Source organism: Elgaria multicarinata, chromosome 4, assembly GCF_023053635.1.
Source record: "Elgaria multicarinata webbii isolate HBS135686 ecotype San Diego chromosome 4, rElgMul1.1.pri, whole genome shotgun sequence".
NCBI classification, from domain to species: Eukaryota; Metazoa; Chordata; class Lepidosauria; order Squamata; family Anguidae; genus Elgaria; species Elgaria multicarinata.
This window is the reverse complement of record NC_086174.1, coordinates 141,726,420-141,746,929: the sequence shown is the minus strand read 5'-3', so window position 1 is coordinate 141,746,929 and position 20,510 is coordinate 141,726,420. Positions and strand designations below refer to the sequence as shown.

At 45.2% G+C, this 20,510-nt stretch overlaps 1 protein-coding gene across 3 annotated transcripts in view; it reads right to left on the bottom strand.

Moving 5' to 3' along the window:
• PLCB1 (phospholipase C beta 1) overlaps positions 1–14,130 on the bottom strand; it is a 702,230-nt gene extending 688,100 nt beyond the window's left edge. For all 3 annotated transcript variants that reach the window (XM_063125314.1, XM_063125315.1, XM_063125318.1), the window contains exon 1: positions 13,987–14,130. In XM_063125314.1, coding sequence (XP_062981384.1) covers positions 13,987–14,085 — 99 coding nt within the window. In that variant the 5' untranslated portion in view covers positions 14,086–14,130. The remainder of the gene's footprint in view (positions 1–13,986) is intronic.
• Positions 14,131–20,510: the final 6,380 nt, after the last annotated feature.

Below are 20,510 nucleotides of genomic sequence, written 5' to 3'. Positions count from 1 at the left end.
GCAAGGTTGCAAACAGAGCCAGTGTCAATGAAGACAAAGCTGGATGAGATAAATTAATAATTTAATTTATTGGGAGGAGCCATCTCAGTGGTAAAGCACATATGGGAGGTCCCAGGTCTAATCCCCTGCCACCTACGATGAAAGAATGTTAGGTAGCAAGCGTTCAGAAAGACCTTAGGCCAAGACCACAGAGAGCTGCTGCCAACCAGAGTAGGCAACACTGGGTTAGATAAACCAATGGTGTGACTTGTATAAAGCAGCTCTAGAGGTTCATATGAAAACTGATCTGCAGCCACAATGCTCAGATCTACTGTTTTGAAATTGTAATTGTTCAGAGATACTATTTCTGTGTAGCACTAGTGACCTTAGGGTTATTTAGCTGTGAAGAGGTGAATTTGCATTCTAAGCAATATCACATATTTTATTCAGTGTCTTTGGAACTCAACAAGGAACATTTCTCATGTAGCATAATGATTTCTCATGAAGCCTTCTGCTCTTCATCCCACCAGAATGATGCTGTAACATGTGGGAGGTTGTGCCCTCTTGTTAACAGATGGAGGGAGCAGCTAGCTAGCTCTTATATTACAGACATCAGTTCAGTACATTTCCCCATTGGAACATAAATTCCTACAGCTGCACAAGGAGGGGAACACAAAAGCAAAATGAGTGAAGACAGGCAACTATGATGGTAAAGCAGAGGAGTATCTTAAAGTACTGGGGGCAACAACAACCTATTAGACAGAAGAGGAGTCTAACCAAGGCCAGATCTACTCCAAGTAGGATATAGCACAATGAAAGTGGTATGAAAGCGGTATATGGAGGCAGGATCTACACTACTGCTTTTATAGCAGTATTGAAGTGCACTGGAAATTGTTCGTCCATGACACATGCCATATACCACTTTCATACCGCTTTCATAGTGTTATATCCTGCTTGTAAATGTGTCGTGGGACCCACCAGTTGTTAGCGCACTTCAATATTGCCATAAAGCAGTAGTGTAGATCCTATCCAAGTTTGGACAATGGGGACATAAACCTCTCAGGACTGGTTGTCTAGCTCCTGTGCCCAGTTCCTCTGAAGGTTACAAGAGAACTCAAGGTTACATTTCCATAAGCATATAGCGGTCACTCCAAATCGTCTAAATGTTGCACTTATTACTGAACACATGGGGTTCACAGTTTTTGTGAACCGCCCAGAGAGCTCCGGCTATTGGGCGGTATAGAAATGCAATAAATAAATAAATAAATAAATAAATAAATAAATAAATAAGAATATCAGGTATATCACAGAAATCCTAATATAAGATCAACTATACCTGATACTTAGGTTTAGCAGATCAGATTTTACATTAACCCACCCACCCAATCTCAACATGCCTTATGGACCATGGCACCCAACTCGGACTCCCCTTCAGAATCTAACTGGTGAGAGTTTACAGAACACAAAAGGGCTACATCTTGTGTTGGCCTTTACACCAGAGTAGCCCCTAAAGATGCATGTTTAAGGCTGCAATGCTTACTTGCAGCCTCTCTCTCTCTCTTTCTCTCTAAATGATTAGAAGTTCTACTCTCTCAGAGAGGGCATGGACCAGAAGCTCACTGTTGTTCTATCCAGACACTGCTCATGACTGGCTCCAGCAATCTCTCAAGATCTTAACACTGCAAAGAGATACAGGAAAATAAGGGTGTGATCTGAGGGCACATGATGCAGCCATCTTGCTGAATCTATGCAGGCTTGGCTTGGGTCTGGTCATCAGTGGCTAGATGGAAGACCACTTAGAAACCCTATATTTGCTGCCAAAATAGAAGAGGCAGGAAAAGCAAAGGACCTCTGAATTATCCAAAGAAATGGGGGAAGGATCTGGGCATTTCCATCACAGAAAAAGTGTGGTGTTGGATAGGAGAAAACAGGTAAAGTATTGATGGCAGACAATTTGAAAGAGAACTCCTGTTAAGACAGTGCATCAATGGTATTTGACACCATATAAATTGGAGATGATTTACAATTTGATCCAAGATCATTGCTGTTATATGTGGAAAAATTCATGCAGATTATATGCATGTGTTTCAGAACTGTGATAACTGCCTTTGGCAGAAAATATTGTATTAAATTGAACAAATTACAGGCTATAATATTCCAAAGGAATCATTAAGAATATTATCAAATTATTTGGAAGGATGCATTTTAAGATGTCTGGCTGTTATTTTAATAATGTATTCGTTTTATATGTTTTAATCAGTTTTATGTATTTTATAATATTTTTGTATTCTATGTTGTTCCCCGCCTCAATCCAGAGTGAGAGGCGAGTAAGAAATAAATTTATTATTGTTGTTGTTGTTATATAGATAATGTTGAGATGACTACAAACAACAGCATCTAAAATGTCAATTGCTATTTATTTATTTATTTATTGCATTTTTTATACCGCCCAATAGCCGAAGCTCTCTGGGCAGTTCACAAAAATTAAAACCATTCAATGTATAAAACAAACAATATAAAAGCATGACATAAAAAACAATATAAAAAACACCACTTCTCTCAGATTGGTCCCATAAGATTTAGGACATTGCTATAATGCATAAACTTACATATTATGTTCAGGCTCATGAAAATCAAATGTATGAAAATCCATTTATATTGAAGTGGTCAACGTTTATTAGTTTCTAGAATAATAAAATTGAAGATGATATACATCTCTACTCATTGTTTACATTAGTATAAGGAACCAATGTCCTTGGTAGTTCCTTTGCTTTGTTTTTGTTTTTTTAATTTAAAATAAAGTTGCAGCAAAGTGACCGGCACCAATGCAGCACATTTACAGGAATGCATGTATTTAATACCAGCTACTTTATTTAGGGTGACCATATGAAAAGGAGGACAGGGCTGCTGTATCTTTAACAATTGCATAGAAAAGGGAATTTCAGCAGGTGTCATTTGCATATATGGAGAACCTGGTGAAATTTCCTCTTCATCACAACAATTAAAGTTGCAAGAGCTGTACTAGAGTGACCAGATTTAAAAGAGGGCACCTGCAGCTTTAACTGTGGTGATGAAGAGGAAATTTCACCAGGTTCTCCTTATATTCAAATGACAAGTGCTGAAATTCCCTTTTCAATACAACTGTTAAAGATTCAGGAGCCCTGTCCTCCTTTGCATATGGTCACCCTTTATTGCCACGTCTGTTCGTGTCATTTTACAATGTGTAATCATTTCAAGATTATATGTGTGTGTGAGAGTGATGCCGTTTTGTAAATATTTTCTTTCTAAAGATACATTAATAAATTTGTTTAAAAAATAATTTAAAAATTCTACTAAATAAATAAGTCAAACATTCTCAGACATGATCTAAAATTTTAAACACGTTCCCCCCCTCATAGCAATGGGCTTGCAATCTGGTCTGGCTCCCGTCAGACCCTGTTAAGTTTACTCATTACCACCACCTCAAACACTCACCCATTTTCGAACCCTGAATCTGACCATGTCACACTGTGAGGCATTTAGGCACTGTGAGGCAAAACACAGTTTGAACTCAGAGATAAAGGAAGAGGCCCATCACCGGAGAGGAAGAGGAGGGGCAGTCACCATGGCAATTAGGTTTTTGAGGCCTTGGGTTATCATAAATGTCAAAAGCAACTTCCTCCAGGCGCTTTGCAACTTCTACAAGTTTAATATGTTGAAGATACCATTTTATATTCAAGGGGCTCTTCAAACTTCTTCAGGCATTCCTCCATGTGTTCATTGAACGGGGAGGAATAAGGCCAGCAAATGCAATCCCCCCTCCCCTTCTAAATGTTCACGGACTGTGCACGGACCCCCCATTCCGCTCCGCAACCTATCCACAAATTCCAGATCGGGTCCGGTCCGCCCCGCGTCAATCCGCCTATGGTCCGCTCCGCTCCTCTGCGGAGCTCCAGATCCGAATTGGAGCTCTGCAGCAGCGGCGACAGCAACAGCTAAGTCCCCCCTCCCTCCTTACCTGCGTCTGCCACGGTCCGACAGCTGCTTCAACTGAACCCGAGGACTCAGGTCTTCCAGTTTGAGTCCTCGGGCTCAGTTGAAGCCGCTGGCAGAATGCGACGGACTCAGGTAAGACCCTTCCCCCCTGCCCCCTTACCTGGCTCCACCACCGTTCCAGCATGGACTGCGGTGGCGGCGTCAGCTCCAGGTAAGGCCCCCCTCCCTCCTCCTCCCTTGCGTGCGTCCGTCGCTTTCCGGCAGTGGCTTCACCTGAGGCCGAGGCTCAAAGCAGAAGGGCAGGCCGCAGTTGCGGCCTGGTCTTCCAGTTTGAGCCTCAGCTGAAGCTGCCGCTGGACCATGACAGAGGCAGGTAAGCCCCCCTCCCCTCTGCCCCCTTACCTGGCTCTGCTGCCGGCGCCACACTGACTGTGGCAGCACCAGGTAAGCCCCCACTTACCTTTTTTTCGGAGCCCTGGATCAAGGAAAAGGATCCACTTGGGTCTCAATCCTCTTCGCCTCGATCCGCAGCCCCCCCGACCCGCTTCGTCTCCACCTTTGTCGGAGGCGAATCAGGCCGCCTTGCTATTGCTTCTACACTCCGAAGCGAAGCAAAGCACAGCCCTAGTGAATATATCAAGAAGGGTTTTGCATTGTCTGCTCCTTTTTTCCTGATTAGGTGTCGCCTCCCACAACTAACTCATCTTTCATTTCTCATTTCAGTGTTGCAAGGTTAGCTTTGTTATACTTTGAGCAGATGGTGTTTACTTGTGCTACCTTTCTGCATAGATTTTAGTCTCTTGTGCGATTGCAATCACTTCCCCCTCCCCAACCCTGCATAAAATACCATTAATAGCCATTGTTAGCCCTACCTTCCATGAACTTGTCTAATCCCTTTTTAAAGCCTCCTAAAGGGCTGCTCATCACCACATCTAGTGGCAACAAATTTCATGAAATGTAAACATTACTTTAATCTACCTCTAATCAATCCGTTTTCAAAGAATGATCCAAGTGCTAGGATTATGAGAGGGGAAGAAGAAAAAACCACTTTCCCTATCAATTTTCTACACACCTATTATAAAACCTTCATCCTGTCCCCACTCAGTTGTCTTTAAAAAAAAAAAAACTAAAAAGCTTAAACACTTTAGCCTTTCCTCATTGGGAAGGGGCTCCAACCCCCTGATAAGAAGATTGTATCCTGAAGCACCATCTTCTAACTTGCATTTGCCTTAAGAGTAGTTAAAATTACTTTGTTACGTTCTTCTTCCTGCTCCCTCTGGTTTTGCTACTTTCCCAGAACCTGATCGTTATCAGGCATGTTTATCCCTTCTAAGTTTCTATTTTCTCTTGGCATCTCTTAGGATATAGTAGCATGACAAAGTCACTGGCTGGGTTCGGATGACACGATAAGCGACGAGGGGTGGGGTTAAGAGTCAACCATCAGTTGAGTTGCTGATTGTGCCATCTGTCGAGCAACACACAACTGGCAGTTGACTATTTTGCCGGAATAGTCTATGGAGAAAAACAACAGGATGTTCTGTTGAGTATCCCGGCAACCGTTGCCTGGGGGGCTCCATTGATTATTCTCCCCTGTCCACAGATTTGCAAGGCAAGAGTGGCAGAAATCTGGCTGCTCTAGCCCCACAAGGCTCTATGGGAAAGAGAAAATAATCCTGTGCCAGAGAGCGCTTCAGGAGCCCCAATCCCAAGGGGATAGTCTACCTCAAGGGGATAGAAGGAGCCCTTTCCATCCCCTCCAGGCAATTCCCAAATGGAGTCCCTTGGTGGGGCGATCAGGGCTCCCAAAGTGTTCACTGGCTCTGGAACATGCCATTCCTGGGTTGGGCGCCACCAATTGCGCCACCCCACATGTTGCCAGGGGCGTGTATGTTCCAAGCCCCCCCCCCAATCCAACTGGAGATCACCTCAAGGGGATAGAAGGAGCCCTTTCCATCCCCTCCAGGCAATTCCCAAATGGATCAGGGGAGCAGGAGCTGCAGGAAGCCTAGCAGCTTCCTGCAGGACATAAGCCATCCAACCATGGGAGGCAGCCGTCTATCCAGATCAGCATGTCAGAGGAGCATGCAGCGGTGGGAGCTGCTAGTGTCACCAGCAGCTCCGGTTCCTGTGCGCTCCTCTTTTGCGCCAACCTCCATCGGAACAGGGTAAGGGGTGATGTTTTTGCACCCACTCCTTGCCCTGTCCCTATGGAGATCACTGTGGAGAAGGTGTTGTGGGGGGGGAGGCCAGTCCCAAACCTCCTGCTTCTGCAGCAGGGAGGCTTGGGACCGGCCTCCTTGTGTGTCAGGGGCTGTGATCCCAGCCCTGGCGAAGGCTCCACCGCCAGGCAACCCCAGGCACCTCGCCTCCCCTCACAGGGGAGACGCAGCATCCTGGTTGCCTAGCAATGGCAGCATATGAATCACTTCTTCCTCTTCCTCCAGCCCTGTCTCCTGTTGACAGGCAATGGAATTCAGCTGCCACCAGGAGCCTTGTCTCTCCTTCGATCTCTGCTCCTCCCCCCTTCATGGTAGCGCTGGTAAGGTAAGGACTAACCAGCGCCGCCATTCGGTGGGGAGGAACTGCCGGTGCGGGTGGCGGGGGGAGAGATGACAAGTCAACTGAGAGGAAACATTCCTTTTCACGGAGCGGCACTTCCATGTCGCCCAAAGGCACACACGGATTTCCTGCCTGTCAAGTGGACTATTTCCTCTCCGTTGACTAACATTTTGTCTGTTTCTATCCTGTTTTGGGATGCCTGCTTCTGCTGTTCATTGACATTAAGGATAAAGGCTGGATTGAGGGCCAGATATAGAGGTAAGCGACAGAGAAGGAGAGAGGAGTAGGCAAGCACACGGGCAGGGAATCTGCAACCCTCCAAGTGTTGGAATACAAATCCCATAATCCCTGACCACTGGTCATGGTGACTGGGGCCGATGAGAGTCCAACAATATCTGGAGGGCAGCGGCTTCCGCCCCCTGCACTAAAAGAAGAGCATTGTCAAGACACCTCTTACACAGAGGTTAGCTTCATTTCTCTCTAGCGCAACTGGGATGTAAACAAACATATCAGACTCCAACCAAGTTTGGCAATTATTTATTGAATGGTTGATTTGATTTGTACCCTGCTTTTCTAGCCAAAATGGTACTCAAGGCAGCTTACAGTCACTGATAAAAACAACAATAAACAAAATTAAAAACACAACAATTGAGCAAAACACCATTCAGCTCAACAGACCCACTCAAAATTGGCTTGAAATAGATCTAGTGCCAATTTGACATAGCTACCACCAGTTGGTTTCAGATTTGATAAACCACGGATGCATACGCTTCATATGGACCTGAATGTTGTCTTTTAGCCCTTAAGAGCCAAACTAGACATGACAGATAGGGAACTGTGTTTGAATCTTACAGGGTGGGTGGGTCATATTTGGTTAGGACAGCAGTGCAGGTAACGGGGCAGGTAACACCCACAACTGCTTCCCCAATTTCTCCTGTTCCCTCCAGGTAAGTATTAGATGTAAAGGGCAAAACAGAGAAAGGTATGATACTGGTACCAGTGTTTCTCTCTCCACCACCACCCGCCCCTCCCCACACCACCCCTACAGGGTTAACAGCAGCTGGAGGGTGTTAAACTATGGGTGAAAGCACAGGAGGAAGAGGTTAAGTTGTCCTCACTTCTCCCCCATGTTTGCTTTTAACCAAAGAAACAGATAGCAGGAGGTGCTTTCACAGACCTGCAACTCGAGTTTGGCCTTAAGATGAGAATGAGAGAATCGTTACATATACATCAATTGCTTTTATTTATTTGAGAGCTTGAAACTATTTGTCTAGTTCCCAGGGCCACTTGTATCCAAAGCTCTTTACATTTTGAGAGGGGCTGGATTTTGTTCTTTGACCATACGAAGTGAGGCAACACTTCCAGGATTTAACATCAACACAGCTTCTTCCATTGCTTGATGCTGTGCCAACAGCATATACAGAATGAGGTGAGGCAATTTAGGCATACTGTTTCTAAACCTTCTTTTCAAACAACGACTAGCCTGTGACCTGCCTGCAATATCTGAAGCTGGTGTACTCAGTGATGGAACAGCTGTCTGCAGACATTAGAAGATTCATCCACAGAAGACTTTGATCTAACCTTACTCAAGTCCATGACAATCTGCTGTAACTCCTTGAAGGAACAGTAATTGCTTAGACACTATTGTGCATATAGAATGAGTCTGCACGTCTATATATTCCCAAGTTTAGGTATTGATATAATTGAGGGCAACCTCATTTTAATAATAATAATAATAATAATAATAATAATGATAATAACCTGCCTGCAAACAGAGAGACTTATTGAGGCAGCGTCTTCGTGATACCGAACAATGGAAAAATTTGTTTGCTACAAGAAAATTACACCATTGGTATGACTGCTTTCCACCTAGCCCTCCAAATATATCAGCATTCTAGTTGCAAGATCTAACAATTCCCAAATACAGAAGAGCTTTTTCAAGTGCACAATTTAATGTACTATTCTTAGCATTATTGAGGGTTGCATCAAGAGAATGCCACTAGAAAATCGTGTATGTCCACATGAACATGGCATTAAAACACCCACTCATGGACACTTGTTTTGCTCCTTTTGTAGAGATTTACAGAATTAATCACTCCACTATAAGTATCTTTATCAGGATCCTCACCCTTGTATGTATCATTCCTCCTTGTGACCCGAGATAAACTGATGACAGCAAAGTCCACAAGATTTTTGTCCGCCACCATTAAAATAAGGTCTATTATGGTGCCGTGACTCTTAATCTTTTTGTTTTTATAAATGTTAGTTAGGCAATCTTATTTGCTCAGTAGTATTTTATATTTGATGCATTTTATAGTTGGTATAAATACATTTTATAAGCACAAAAAACAAGGCACTAACCTTAACCAAAAACAGATAATTAAAAGAAAAGAAGTTAAGGATATGATTATAAATTATAAATTAATACAAATGAATTTAAATTATTAATACTTCCAAAGAGCCCTCTTTGTCATTTACAGATAAAGTAATAAACTAAAAACAGTGCTCATTTGACACTGGCCATACGCGTTTCGACGTTTGTCTTCGTCAGTGGCCCAATCACTAAAAATATACAGAAAGACATTTACTAGTGCCATAGATAGAAGCAGAGGAATTTTATCTTATTTTCTTTTCCTGTTTAAGTAACATAAAGGGGTTTGTTTTGTGTGTGTTTTTGGACCTACCTAAGCTGTAGAGCACTCAGAACTATTTTTTTGAAATAGCTCATTTTGGGGGGGAAATAGTTCTGAGTACTCTACAGCTTAGGCACGTCCAAAAAAAACTTTGTGTTATTTAAACAGGAAAAGAAAATTCGATAAAATTCCTTTGCTTCTATCTAAGGCACTAATAAATGTCGAAGACAAACATCAAAACGCGTATGGCCAGAGTCAAATGAGCACTGTTGTTAGTTTATTACTTTATCTGTAAATGTCTAAGAGTGCTTTTTGGAAGTATTAATAATTTAACTTCATTCGTATTACATTTTAATTTACAATCATATCCTTAACTTCTTTTCTTTTAATTGTAAATACATTTTATAATTCGTAGTTTGACGATTTTATTTGTTCTGCTTTTTTCTGCATGATTTATGAATAGCAATTGATTTCAGGTGGGGTGTGTGTGAGTGTTTCTGTGTGTTTTACATGGAATCATGTTTTGGTCCAGAAGGCCCCAGTCCTTAGTATCCAATGTGTAGGTACAAGTTACTTTTAGTGAGGGAAATGTTCAAATGTTCTCAATAAAGCTCTGACCTCTACCAAAACATGCATTCTGTTCACTAACTTCTCAATTCTTGAAGTAAACAACATGCTTGATTTGCTCTTCTTATTTTTATTTATTTATTTATTTATTTATTTCATTTCTATACCGCCCAATAGCCGAAGCTCTCTGGGCAGTTCACACCATACACCAGGGTGGATAGACTTCAGGCTTATTGGGTCTACTTGGATTTTTAGTAGAACCCCAAGATCCACCAACCAGAGCCAGGTACAAAAGACACGCACCCCATCCTTTCATTCGAAGTGTCACATTCTGAGCTTTGAAATTAGTTTTCTGTATAAGAACTGAACTGAGTTGAGCTCACAGTCCTCTCACACAAAAGTCTATTCATGGTTACCCCAAGCTTTCTTCATTCCAGCAGCCTAATTTAGCAGGCAAAAGTCATTTTGTTGTTGCTATGGTTGAATGGTTGGAAATCAGAAACCCAATCTACTGAAAACCAGCGAGAAATCTACCAGTAGATGCTACTCTGCGCACAATGAAAGGGCAAAATGCTACACACGGAAAGGGCAAAATGTATTTGAGTACTGCTAAATGGTTGACGTATCATTTCTACCCTTCCTATAGTCAAGTAAATTATTATGATTAAATCCATTAAGACAAGATTGGGCAAACTCAGACCAATGATCTCATCCACTGAAGAGACATTCCAGTAGTACTGGCGTCTAGGGCTGGGTCCAAACCACTCTGGATCGATTCAGACCTCTTCCGAACCGATCCAGAGGTCTGGATTTCCCCCATAGACTTACATTGGAAAAGAAAAACACCTATAACTTTTTTGTTTTTCAAGATACACGCATGTAACTGGGCACCATGATAGTTTCTACATAGATCCTTATTCATGCCAATTTTGAAGTAAATCGAATCATCCCCTGATTTTTAGATCCGAATTTAGGGGGTCCGGATCGGCCCGATCCACTCCGGATTCGGGGATCTGGAGCAGAGCACAGCCCTAGTGGAGTCTAACTTAAGTACAAACTCAATCACAGCTTTTAAAACTCAGCTAAAAACTTTTCTTTTCCCTATAGCTTTTAAATATTGAGTTTGTTCTGACCCTATACTGTTAGCTTCACCCCACCCGGTGCCTGTTTACACTTCCCTGTGCCTGTTTGCATTCTCTTTCCCTCCTTATTGTTTACTACAACTTTATTAGATTGTAAGCCTATGCGGCAGGGTCTTGCTATTTACTGTGTAATCTGTACAGCACCATGTACATTGATGGTGCTATATAAATAAATAATAATAATAATACACAGCAGATGGAAACTGGTGCTCATTACTCCCTGACCAGGATGAATGCAAGGTGCTTTAAAAATCTTCGTTAAGGGAACATATCCTTCCTTGACACCTATAGTAGATAAGAAATTAACTATTTCACTGATCACCAGTAATTTTGTTCAGAATCTACATCTTACAGTGCTTGCGATGCAATGTTCTTCTCAAACAGTTATACATTTGTGTACCTTAAGCGAACGCTCAATTCGTAAGCCTTATTGAAATTGCAAGTTCTCTCTCAGATTCCCCCCCCCCAACATAAATACCAGTTAGAAATACGAAACTAGTGCAATATCTTCCCCTGTTAAAAGGGCCTATCAGCGCTAAAGCCCCAACGGAAATCCTTTTGATCTTAAGCATTTTAACTGCTGCCTGTGCGCCTGACTGCTTTGCATTATCACATCAAGCCAGCAAGACCAAAGATACAGAATCAGAGCGTTACTGGGAACAGCCAGTCTAAGATTAAACTGAGCTGCATACTTTGTGCCTTTCCTCCTATGTATGTGGAAGAATATTTGTACCACTGTTGAACCCAGAAAACCCTCGGAAACAGGTCATGAGGAACGAAACTGAAGCGCCTGTTGCCTTCCGAATTTCAGCTATAAGTGGAAAAGAGTGTCTATTCTCTCTTTTTTCTTCTTTTTTTGCCTGAGGATCTCTACTGACAGATCCAAATTCTGGAGATATAATAGTGTAGGGGGGAAATCCAAGTTCAAGAGCAAGCTCTCTTCACCACAAGGAATAATTGTGTAATCGATAGTATCCAGCGGGGCCAGCCTCTCTACAAAGCTATGCGCATAGAAATCTCGGATGTCAGACAGGTTAGGCGAGAACACTTCTTCCTAACATGCGGGTTTTCTAGGTGGAGGATTTGGAGGTGGGGTGAAACAGAGGGAGATTCAGTCATGTGAGCGAGCCCCCGACTTGCAGCCTGAAGTGATACAGCACAGACACAGGTTGCCTATGTCAGTGCGAACACAGCTGCAGTGTATTCCTGCCTGTTCCTAAGCCAATTAAACAAGGATCATGTATGGTACATGGGGTGAGGAGTGAGGGGAAGATTAACATTGCAAATAGCTGCTAGATACTTGAATCAGAGATGCACTCCCTACAAGTATTATTTTCTATCCTTAACTTTAGCAAGATCTGATGGCAAGATGCAGAGACACACGCTTCTTAGAGAAATAATTTCACCTTGCAACGTTTACCTTGCTGGGGGAAAATATGGAAGGTAATGGCAAGAAATAAATGAGACTAAACCAGATTTTAAGTATGCTGTCAAATATTCCTCACGCACCCTTCTCCCCCCACCCTTGCCGCCAATTCCTCCATTGCCTATCTTAAATTGTATGCTCCTTTGGAGCAGGGATCTATCTAGTTTTGCCTATGGAAATCTAGAGCGCTCCATACACACTGCTGGCACAGCATGTATCCACAAATAAAATAAGCTGGAAATTCTATCAAACAAAAAGTATAAGGCTAACTTATGAAATCAGCTTTCGGCAACCCGGGACTCTTCAGATTTAGGAAGCTAGGAAGCTGCCCTATACGGAGACTGACAATTGGTCCAGCTAGCCCAGTATTGTCAGTACTGACACTAACTGGCAGTCGGGTCTTGAAGTTTTCAAGCAGAATTTTTTTTGCAGCCCTACTTGGAGATGCGCAGGATCGAACCTAGGACCTCCGACATGCAAAGCAGGTCCTCCACCACGGAGCGGCGGTCCACTGAGCTACTGCAGTCCAATACACCTGGCGCGCACCTAGTTGGGGAAGGCTGAGCCAAATCTTGTGCTGAAGAACACAAAAGCTGTTTTATGGCGATCACGCAGTGTTGGGATGACATTTGTCAGTTCTAGATGGAAGTTTCACATTATTCACTTTGATGCATTTATATCCCCCCCCCCAAACACACACACACACACACACACTCAAGTATGGCACATGCTTTCCTTCAACACAGTTCTCAGCCGCTCCTCTCTATCCATGTAAATGCATTGAGTCGCTTGTTGCCAAGGGTAACTTCACGGGAGCCAATGCCAGTGTTTCACTACAGAAACCCGTCCAGCTCCACCTTCTTGTTCCACTCCCAACTTTTAAGGCTGCCGGCACCCACATTCCCCATCCCATCCACTCCCCGGAGCCTCGACTAGTCAAGGTTAAACCCATGTGTCACCCCGGCAGCCCGGCTCCTTCTCCTCCGAGTCATCCATCCATCTTTTTAGAAAAACGGATATTGCCAGATCCCCACCCCGGCTGCAGCCTTGAAGGCACCTTAGAACCTCTGCCTTCCCAGAAGCAGGTGCAATTTATGGGCATGGGAAGCTTGCCTTCTGCCAAGTCCGGCCATCTATCTCGCCCAGTGTTGCTTGTTAGCCCAACTGGCAGCAACACCGATCCCAGACCTCTCCGGAAAAGGTCTAGTTCCCAGCCCGGCTAGCCCAGCACTTCTTAACCGGAGGTGACCAGGATACGACCTGGCATCTCCCTGCATGCTGAGCCACTGAGCCACGGCCACTTTGGAACCTCGGCTTGCCCAGAGCCGGCTGGATCCAAGGGATCTCTGCCCAACCGGAGGCGCAAACCCTCAGGACACGGATGCCCACAAATCGGCGGCGTGCGCTCTTCCTCGCAAGGCATCACCCCGCACATGCCGCAAGCATCGAAATCCAGCCTTCCCCGAACCTCGCGCTCTCCAGATGGGTCGAACTACGCCTCCCCACCACCCCGGGCCGGGGGGGGGGGGCTGGGAAGGGTAGGAACTGTAGTCCAAGGCATCTGGCAGGGGAAGGTTGCGCCGATCCATGAGTTCTGCCCCTTGCGCAATTCTGCCTGCCTCCCCACCGCACCCACCCCGTTCCCATGAAAGGTGAGGCGGGCAAGGCGGAAAGCGAGAAGGAGGTCCGCGCTCCATAAACTTACATCGTCCCACTTGACGAAGGTGGTGCCCTTCTTGAGGTTGTCAGAGACGCGGACCGGCAGGAGCTGGAGAGCGTGGACCCCTGGCTGTGCCCCAGCCATTGGCAGCAGCACATGGAGGCTTCCCGCCGGAGAGGGAAGCAGGCGCGGGGGGTGCGGGCTTGGAGAGAGGCAGGCAGGCAGGCAGGCAGGCAGGCAGGCAGCGGAGGAGGAGGAGGAGGAGGAGGAGAAGGAGCCGGGAAGGACCAGAGCCTGCCGGGATAGTTGCCCAGCTCGCTTGTGCCGCCGAGGAGGAGACACGGAAGAGCAGCCGCAGCCGCTGCTACGACTGCAAAGCGCCGTCGGCGAGGCGAGGCGAGGCGAGGGCGAGAGACGCACGCGGTGCCTACAGCGAGGAGCCGACCGTTCCGTGGCACATCCTATATAGCGAGAGGGGGGACACGCGGGCGGGCGGGCGGGCAGGCGCGCTCACACACACACACACCCGCAGGCGCGCGCGCGCGCTCTCGCTCAAGCTCCCTCCCTCCCTCCTCACTCCCATACACGCTTCCCGCTGCTCATGCAAATGCCGCCGCCCTCGCTTTCCTTTCCCGGCTGGCTGAGCCGTCCCAACTTTTCTCCGCGCTCACGGGGTCCGCGACGGAGGCAAGAGAGCAGCGCCACCTGCCGGCCGAAGGCGCAGCCTGCGCCTGGCAAGCTGCGGCAGCTTCTTCGAAGGCTCTCGCCCCCTCTCCCCTCCGCTCCCCTCCCCGTTGGAAAGGACGAGCGCTCCCCGAAAGGAGAAAAGAGCCGCTGGGCTGGACAGAGGGATAGCCCGCGATGCACAGCCCGCTTTCAAGATATTGTATCACTTCCTCTGTCATATATCTCACACCATCTCCTATTGCACATGGAGGCTGGTGGTTCAGGTTTCGGTAAGGCTGTGCATTCACTCTAGGTTTCAATCAGAACAAGCCAGAACTCTGAAGGGGCTGTCCAAGATACTGAACCCATTTGGGGAGGGGGGTGTTTCAGCGTTCTGTTAGCGTTCTGGCTGGTTCTGAGTGAAAGCAAGGATGGAGTCACAGCCCCACCAAAATCGGAGCCACCAACCTCCACTGTTATATGCTAGACCATGCTGAGCTCCAGCCTCACTCGTCTCACACACTGCATTACAGAAGACACAGCCTCTAAACAGAAAGAGCCAGTGTGGTGTAGCAGCTAGAGTTTCAGTCTGGGAGTCGGGAGATCCGGGTTCTAGTCCACACCCGGGCATGGAAACCCGCTGGGTGACTTTGGGCAAGTCACAGACTCTCAGCCCAACCCACCTCACAGGGTTGTTGTTGTGAAGATAAAATGGAGAGGAGGAGGATTATGTACACCGCCTTGGGTTCCTTGGAGGGGAAAAAGGCAGGATATAAATGAAATAATAAATAATAAATAAAATACAAAGAGCCCTGTGGCACCCCACAGTTATTGTCTGTGGTGTACATTTTCTTGCAACGCCATGACTTTTGTGGGCTTGTGTGTTGCCTTATGTGGAAGCAGATCAAACGGGCCAAGGATTTTCATGTAGCCATTTTCAGTAATGTGGCCATCAAGATTTTGTTATTGCCTTTAATAGATCTGTGCACATTACCAAAACTGATTATTTCAGTCAGGTACTGATATAGAACAATTTAATTCCTTGCTTTTTTTCTCTGTTGTGTGTTTTTCCTCCCCCTATCTTTAGAGGGACCTATACATTTTAGCCTGCAGGGCAAATGGCAGCTTCCCAGTCCATAGCAGGGACAAATTTGGATCAGGAAAACTAAGATGCCAGGGTCTGCATCTCAAAGTCGGGCTCTTAGCTGCCACCCACTTGGTGCCTTACCTCCTACACCAAGCCTGCTCTGTTTTTATGGCAAGTCTAGTGGCCTGGGCACCACCTAGGCTGCAGTACCAGCCTGCCCGAGCCTCCAGTCAGCTGACTCACCAAGGGCCCATCCCAGGGCAACAGCCACTGGCAATTCTTATTTAGCTCCCACTCTTCAGCTTTTCCCCTTTCTGACCATTGCCTTGGATCTTGACCTCTCTGTGACTTTGACTACACAGTAGCTTGTGTCCCTCTTCTTTATCATGTTCTCCAGCCTTGACCTATCCTCTGGCTCCAAAGAGGCCTCAGAGGCAGAGGAGACTCACTCCATTAGCCCACCGCCTGCTAGGCCAGAGCCTTCGATGCCAGAGGATATGCTGACTCCTCAGATACAGAGGATGCTTCCCCATTACAGCCTTCACCACTCCCACCCTGTAGAATACAGTGGCTCTCTTTCTCGGAGAAGAAACAAACTGCTTCTCTGAGGAGGTGGAGCTAACTGCAGGACTTGAGCTTCTTCAGAGAGCCTTTGACTGTCTCTGAGTCAAGAGCTTAACTCAACTGTGGCCACAGCTAGACCTAAGGTTTATCCTGGGAATCATCCAGGGTTCGCACCTGCCTGAGCACTGGATCCCCTGTGTGTCACCTAGATAAACAGGTTTGACCCCTGGACGATCCAGGGATAAACCTTAGGTCTAGCTATGGCCTGTGTCTCATCTACCTTGGAGCTGGCCAAGGTCCTGAAAGACCCTGACTCATTAACCTGCCTTGCTATTCAGCACACCAAACCTGAATTGACCCAACCCGACGCCACAGGATTTGATCCCACTTGTCCTGACTTGATGCAATGGGACTTGACCCTACTTGACCTGACCTGATTGGTTGTGACCAGACTTGCTCCAGTGGAGGTCTTCCATTGACTCTCCGTTCTTGTATGTGCCTTGCTGGTTTCAACACCTCTGCGTGCCTTGAACCAAGATGGGTCAGGACATTATCCTTGTTTGCTACTCCAGAACACAACCCTTGCCTGTTTTGGACCACACACCCACTTCCTACCCTTGTCTAACAAAAATAACAGGGAAAGGAAGGGTTAAAAATTCATAGTGAGAATGTCCTCATCCAATTCAGGGGGCCCTGCAGCTGCATTTACCATCCTAGTGAAAGATCTCTGTGTAACATCCCATTTGGCCCTAAGGCTGTGATCCTATACAGACTTACCTGGGAATAAATCCCATTGCAATCCATGGTACGTACATCCCCATAAATGTGCATAAGATACCACTGTCAGGGAGGGAGACTTTTTGGTGGTGGCCCCCAATTATGGAATGCTCTCCTTGCTGAGTTCCACCTGGTGCCAACTTTGCCATCTTTTTGGTGCTAGGTTAAGCCATTCCTCCAGTCCCAAGCATCTGATAGCCTATGATGAGGCTTTAAATGTCTGTGTTTTATCAGACCTTGGTATTTTATTGTAACAGTTTTCAATTTTTGTATGTTAAAGATTTGAAATTACATTCCTATGTATTTTAGATTGTATTTTTTGTGGACCGCCCACAGAGCTTTGGCTATTGTGCAATACAGAAATTCAATGAATAAATGAATGACTGTCAGTCCATATATCCTGAGTATAGAAAGTCCACAAAAAGCTAATGCCACAGGAAGGGTGCTGTCCTACATGTGTTTAGACAGGAAAAAGTCCTAAAACTTCCCCCATTTAGAAATGGAGGTGGGGCTGCACACAAGTAGGGAAACCAAATGATTGGTGTTTGGGGAAAGGGGGCGTGGCCTTCTGGGTAACCCTGGGGGGAAAGTTTTGGGCCCCCAGCCTGAGGTTTTACACCCCTTTTGAAGTCCAACATATCTGGAGAAGGCTGTTAAGAATGGATCTATGTACTACTAGCTACAAATGCCAAAGTCTCAGATCCTTTTCTCCCGCATGAGAGAAGTTGTTTGCCCTGTGTTTTATTTCAGTTGCAATAATGACTATGGTCATTATCACAAGCTATTAAACAAACAATAGCATTAAAAGAAATACCCCCATCCCCAATTTATTTCCAAGACTTGTTCCTGGAATTTGATTTTTTCCACCTTCTCTTCTACCGTGCTGCCATGTGTCTGTGCTAAGGATGGCACTCCACAGATGAGTGCACTGAAAATAAGCAACCCCTTCCCCTTTTTCTCCTGTAGATCTTCAGTGTCTTCTTAAACAAATGGTCCAAATAGCATATCAGCAAAACTTCACCTAGGTATATTACAACTCCTCTCACGGCCTTCAGAAGATACATCATGCAATACCAGTTGCTGCCAAGCACAAATCAATGCTGTAGGTTGTTTGCAAGGTAGCCACATATGCTACAACCCAAATGAAAATCCATGCCTTCCATTCGAGGCACAGGCTTGTTCATTCTCTTCAAGCTCATTAAGGGGGGAAATGTTTGCCTGACTTCAGCAACATATCATAATCCATTTTATATCCATGTAAGGAGGGGGGAAAGGTGCATTGAAGGTACTCCCATTACTTCTTTCATATAATCAATAACTGCAGCAATAATGTCTACATAACATGAACACATAAACACATCTTATGGTTTTGCACAAAGAAAAAGGTGAGCATTTTAGTTCTGTGTTGGAAAATACTAGTGCTGATTTTTTTAAAAAAAAAAGTATTGCAAACACAACACAGCAAAGCAACAGCAACTTACTGTTACCATTTTTGGGGTCATACAGCTTTTCTTACCCTCCCAATGCCCAAGCTAAGACCTTTTTTGAAAGATCTTGCTATACTAAAGATTAGACGTGTGCTCCGTTCCGATTAGAATCGGAGAATCAGAAGCGAATTGGCCTGCTCCGCCTTGCCCAGAGGCGGAGTAGAAGCGGACCGTGGACCCTTAGAAGCACGGCGAAGAGAAGCGCCCATAGGCGGAGCACTTCTCTTTTCGCAGTGCGATCTGATCGCCATTTTGGAAAATTTCATCCATAGGATTGCATTGTGGAAAAGAATAGAGGATAACTGTGTTGTTTTTTAAGCTATCTTTCTGAAACTTCTTGTGCTTAGAGTCATGGCTGGGGGTCATTTTGAGCCTACTCTCAGCTCTCTGCGTGGTGTGGTTCGCTAGCTATAATTTTTTTAAAAATCGGGTAAAAAAACCAGGAGAGGTACCTTTTTGAAGTGCTGAGAGGCAGAGTCATGATCACATGATCCCAAAGTTGGAGGAGGGGGTAGGCAAAACAGGTAACTTCGGATACTGGGAAACTTCTCTTTCTTAGTCTGAACTGACTTTTCCCAGTGTTTTTTAAAACAGTAGCCCCACCAAATGCACAAACACAACCTGAAATCATATACTAAGCAAATAAATAACAGATAGGAAACACAGCACTGCTACCCACCCTAACCTTGGTGAACAACTGAATAGATGTGGTGCAAGGGGATGAGGTCCCCTAGAGCATGTGGACGTGCCCAATGCACACACACTGTGTCCTGCCCTGGAGGGTCATCAGAGCCCTCCAATGGTTAACCAGTGTAGAAGCAAGCTAATGCCTATCATGAGTTGAAGTGGCAGGTCACTTCTTAAAGACTGGTCCCTAGACAGGGCCAGTCAAATCGGCACAGTTCCCCCTCCCCCTGGGCACGTCCACTTCCCTCTTACTGGTAAAAGACAGATATAGCCTTTTTTAAAAAAAATTCTTCCTGTTGTTTATTCAGCAACACTGCTACCCCTCCTTTGTTTGTTTATTTATTTAATTATTCCATTTTATATTTACACCCCATAGCCCAAGTTCTCCTGGCTTTTCCTCTTCAGTGAAGTCAGGCAGACTTTCATTGTGGTTCAACTCCTTCTTCTTCTTCTTCTTCTTCTTCTTCTTCTTCTTCTTCTTCTTCTTCTTGTTGCTATTAATATTAATTAGTACTGCTATTAACATTATTATTTTGTTGTTTAGAAATGGCTGTGATCACAGTGCAGTCAATCAACTCTGAAGCAAGGAGCTGTCTGCAGCTTTAAATCCCTGAGATACTGGGTGTCCGATTTTCATAAATTCCCCCAAAATCAGGGGATGATGGGATTGGCTTGAGTCTTGGCATGCTTGTGTATCCATGGATAATCTATCATGGTGCCAAGTTTGAGGTTTCTAACATGAAAATTGACGGAGATATCGAAAGGGGTGTGAATTGGGGTTATGGGTGGTACGTTAGAGGTTTAAGCCCCGCCAAAAATCAGGGGATGATGGGATTTGCTTGAAACTTGGCATGAATGTGGATCTAGATGGCATCTGTGAGGGTGCCTGCTTCCATTATTTTTATCTGTCAAAATGTCAGAGAACAGTCCATGTCTGAAAATGGGGTGTCTGATTTTCATAAATTCCCCAAAAATCAGGGGATGATGGGATTAGCTTGAGTCTTGGCATGCATGTGTATCCATGGATAATCTATCATGGTGCCAAGTTTGAGGTTTCTAACATGAAAATTGATGGAGATATCGAAAGGGGTGTGAATTGGGGTTATGGGTTGTGCGTTAGAGGTTAAAGCCCCGCCAAAAATCAGGAGATAATGGGATTTGCTTGAAACTTGGCATGAATGTGGATCTAGGTGGCATCTGTGAGGGTGCCCACTTCCAATTTTTTTATCTGTCAAAATGTCGGAGAACAGTCCATGTCTGAAAATGGGGTGTCCAATTTTCAAAAATTCCCCAAAAATCAG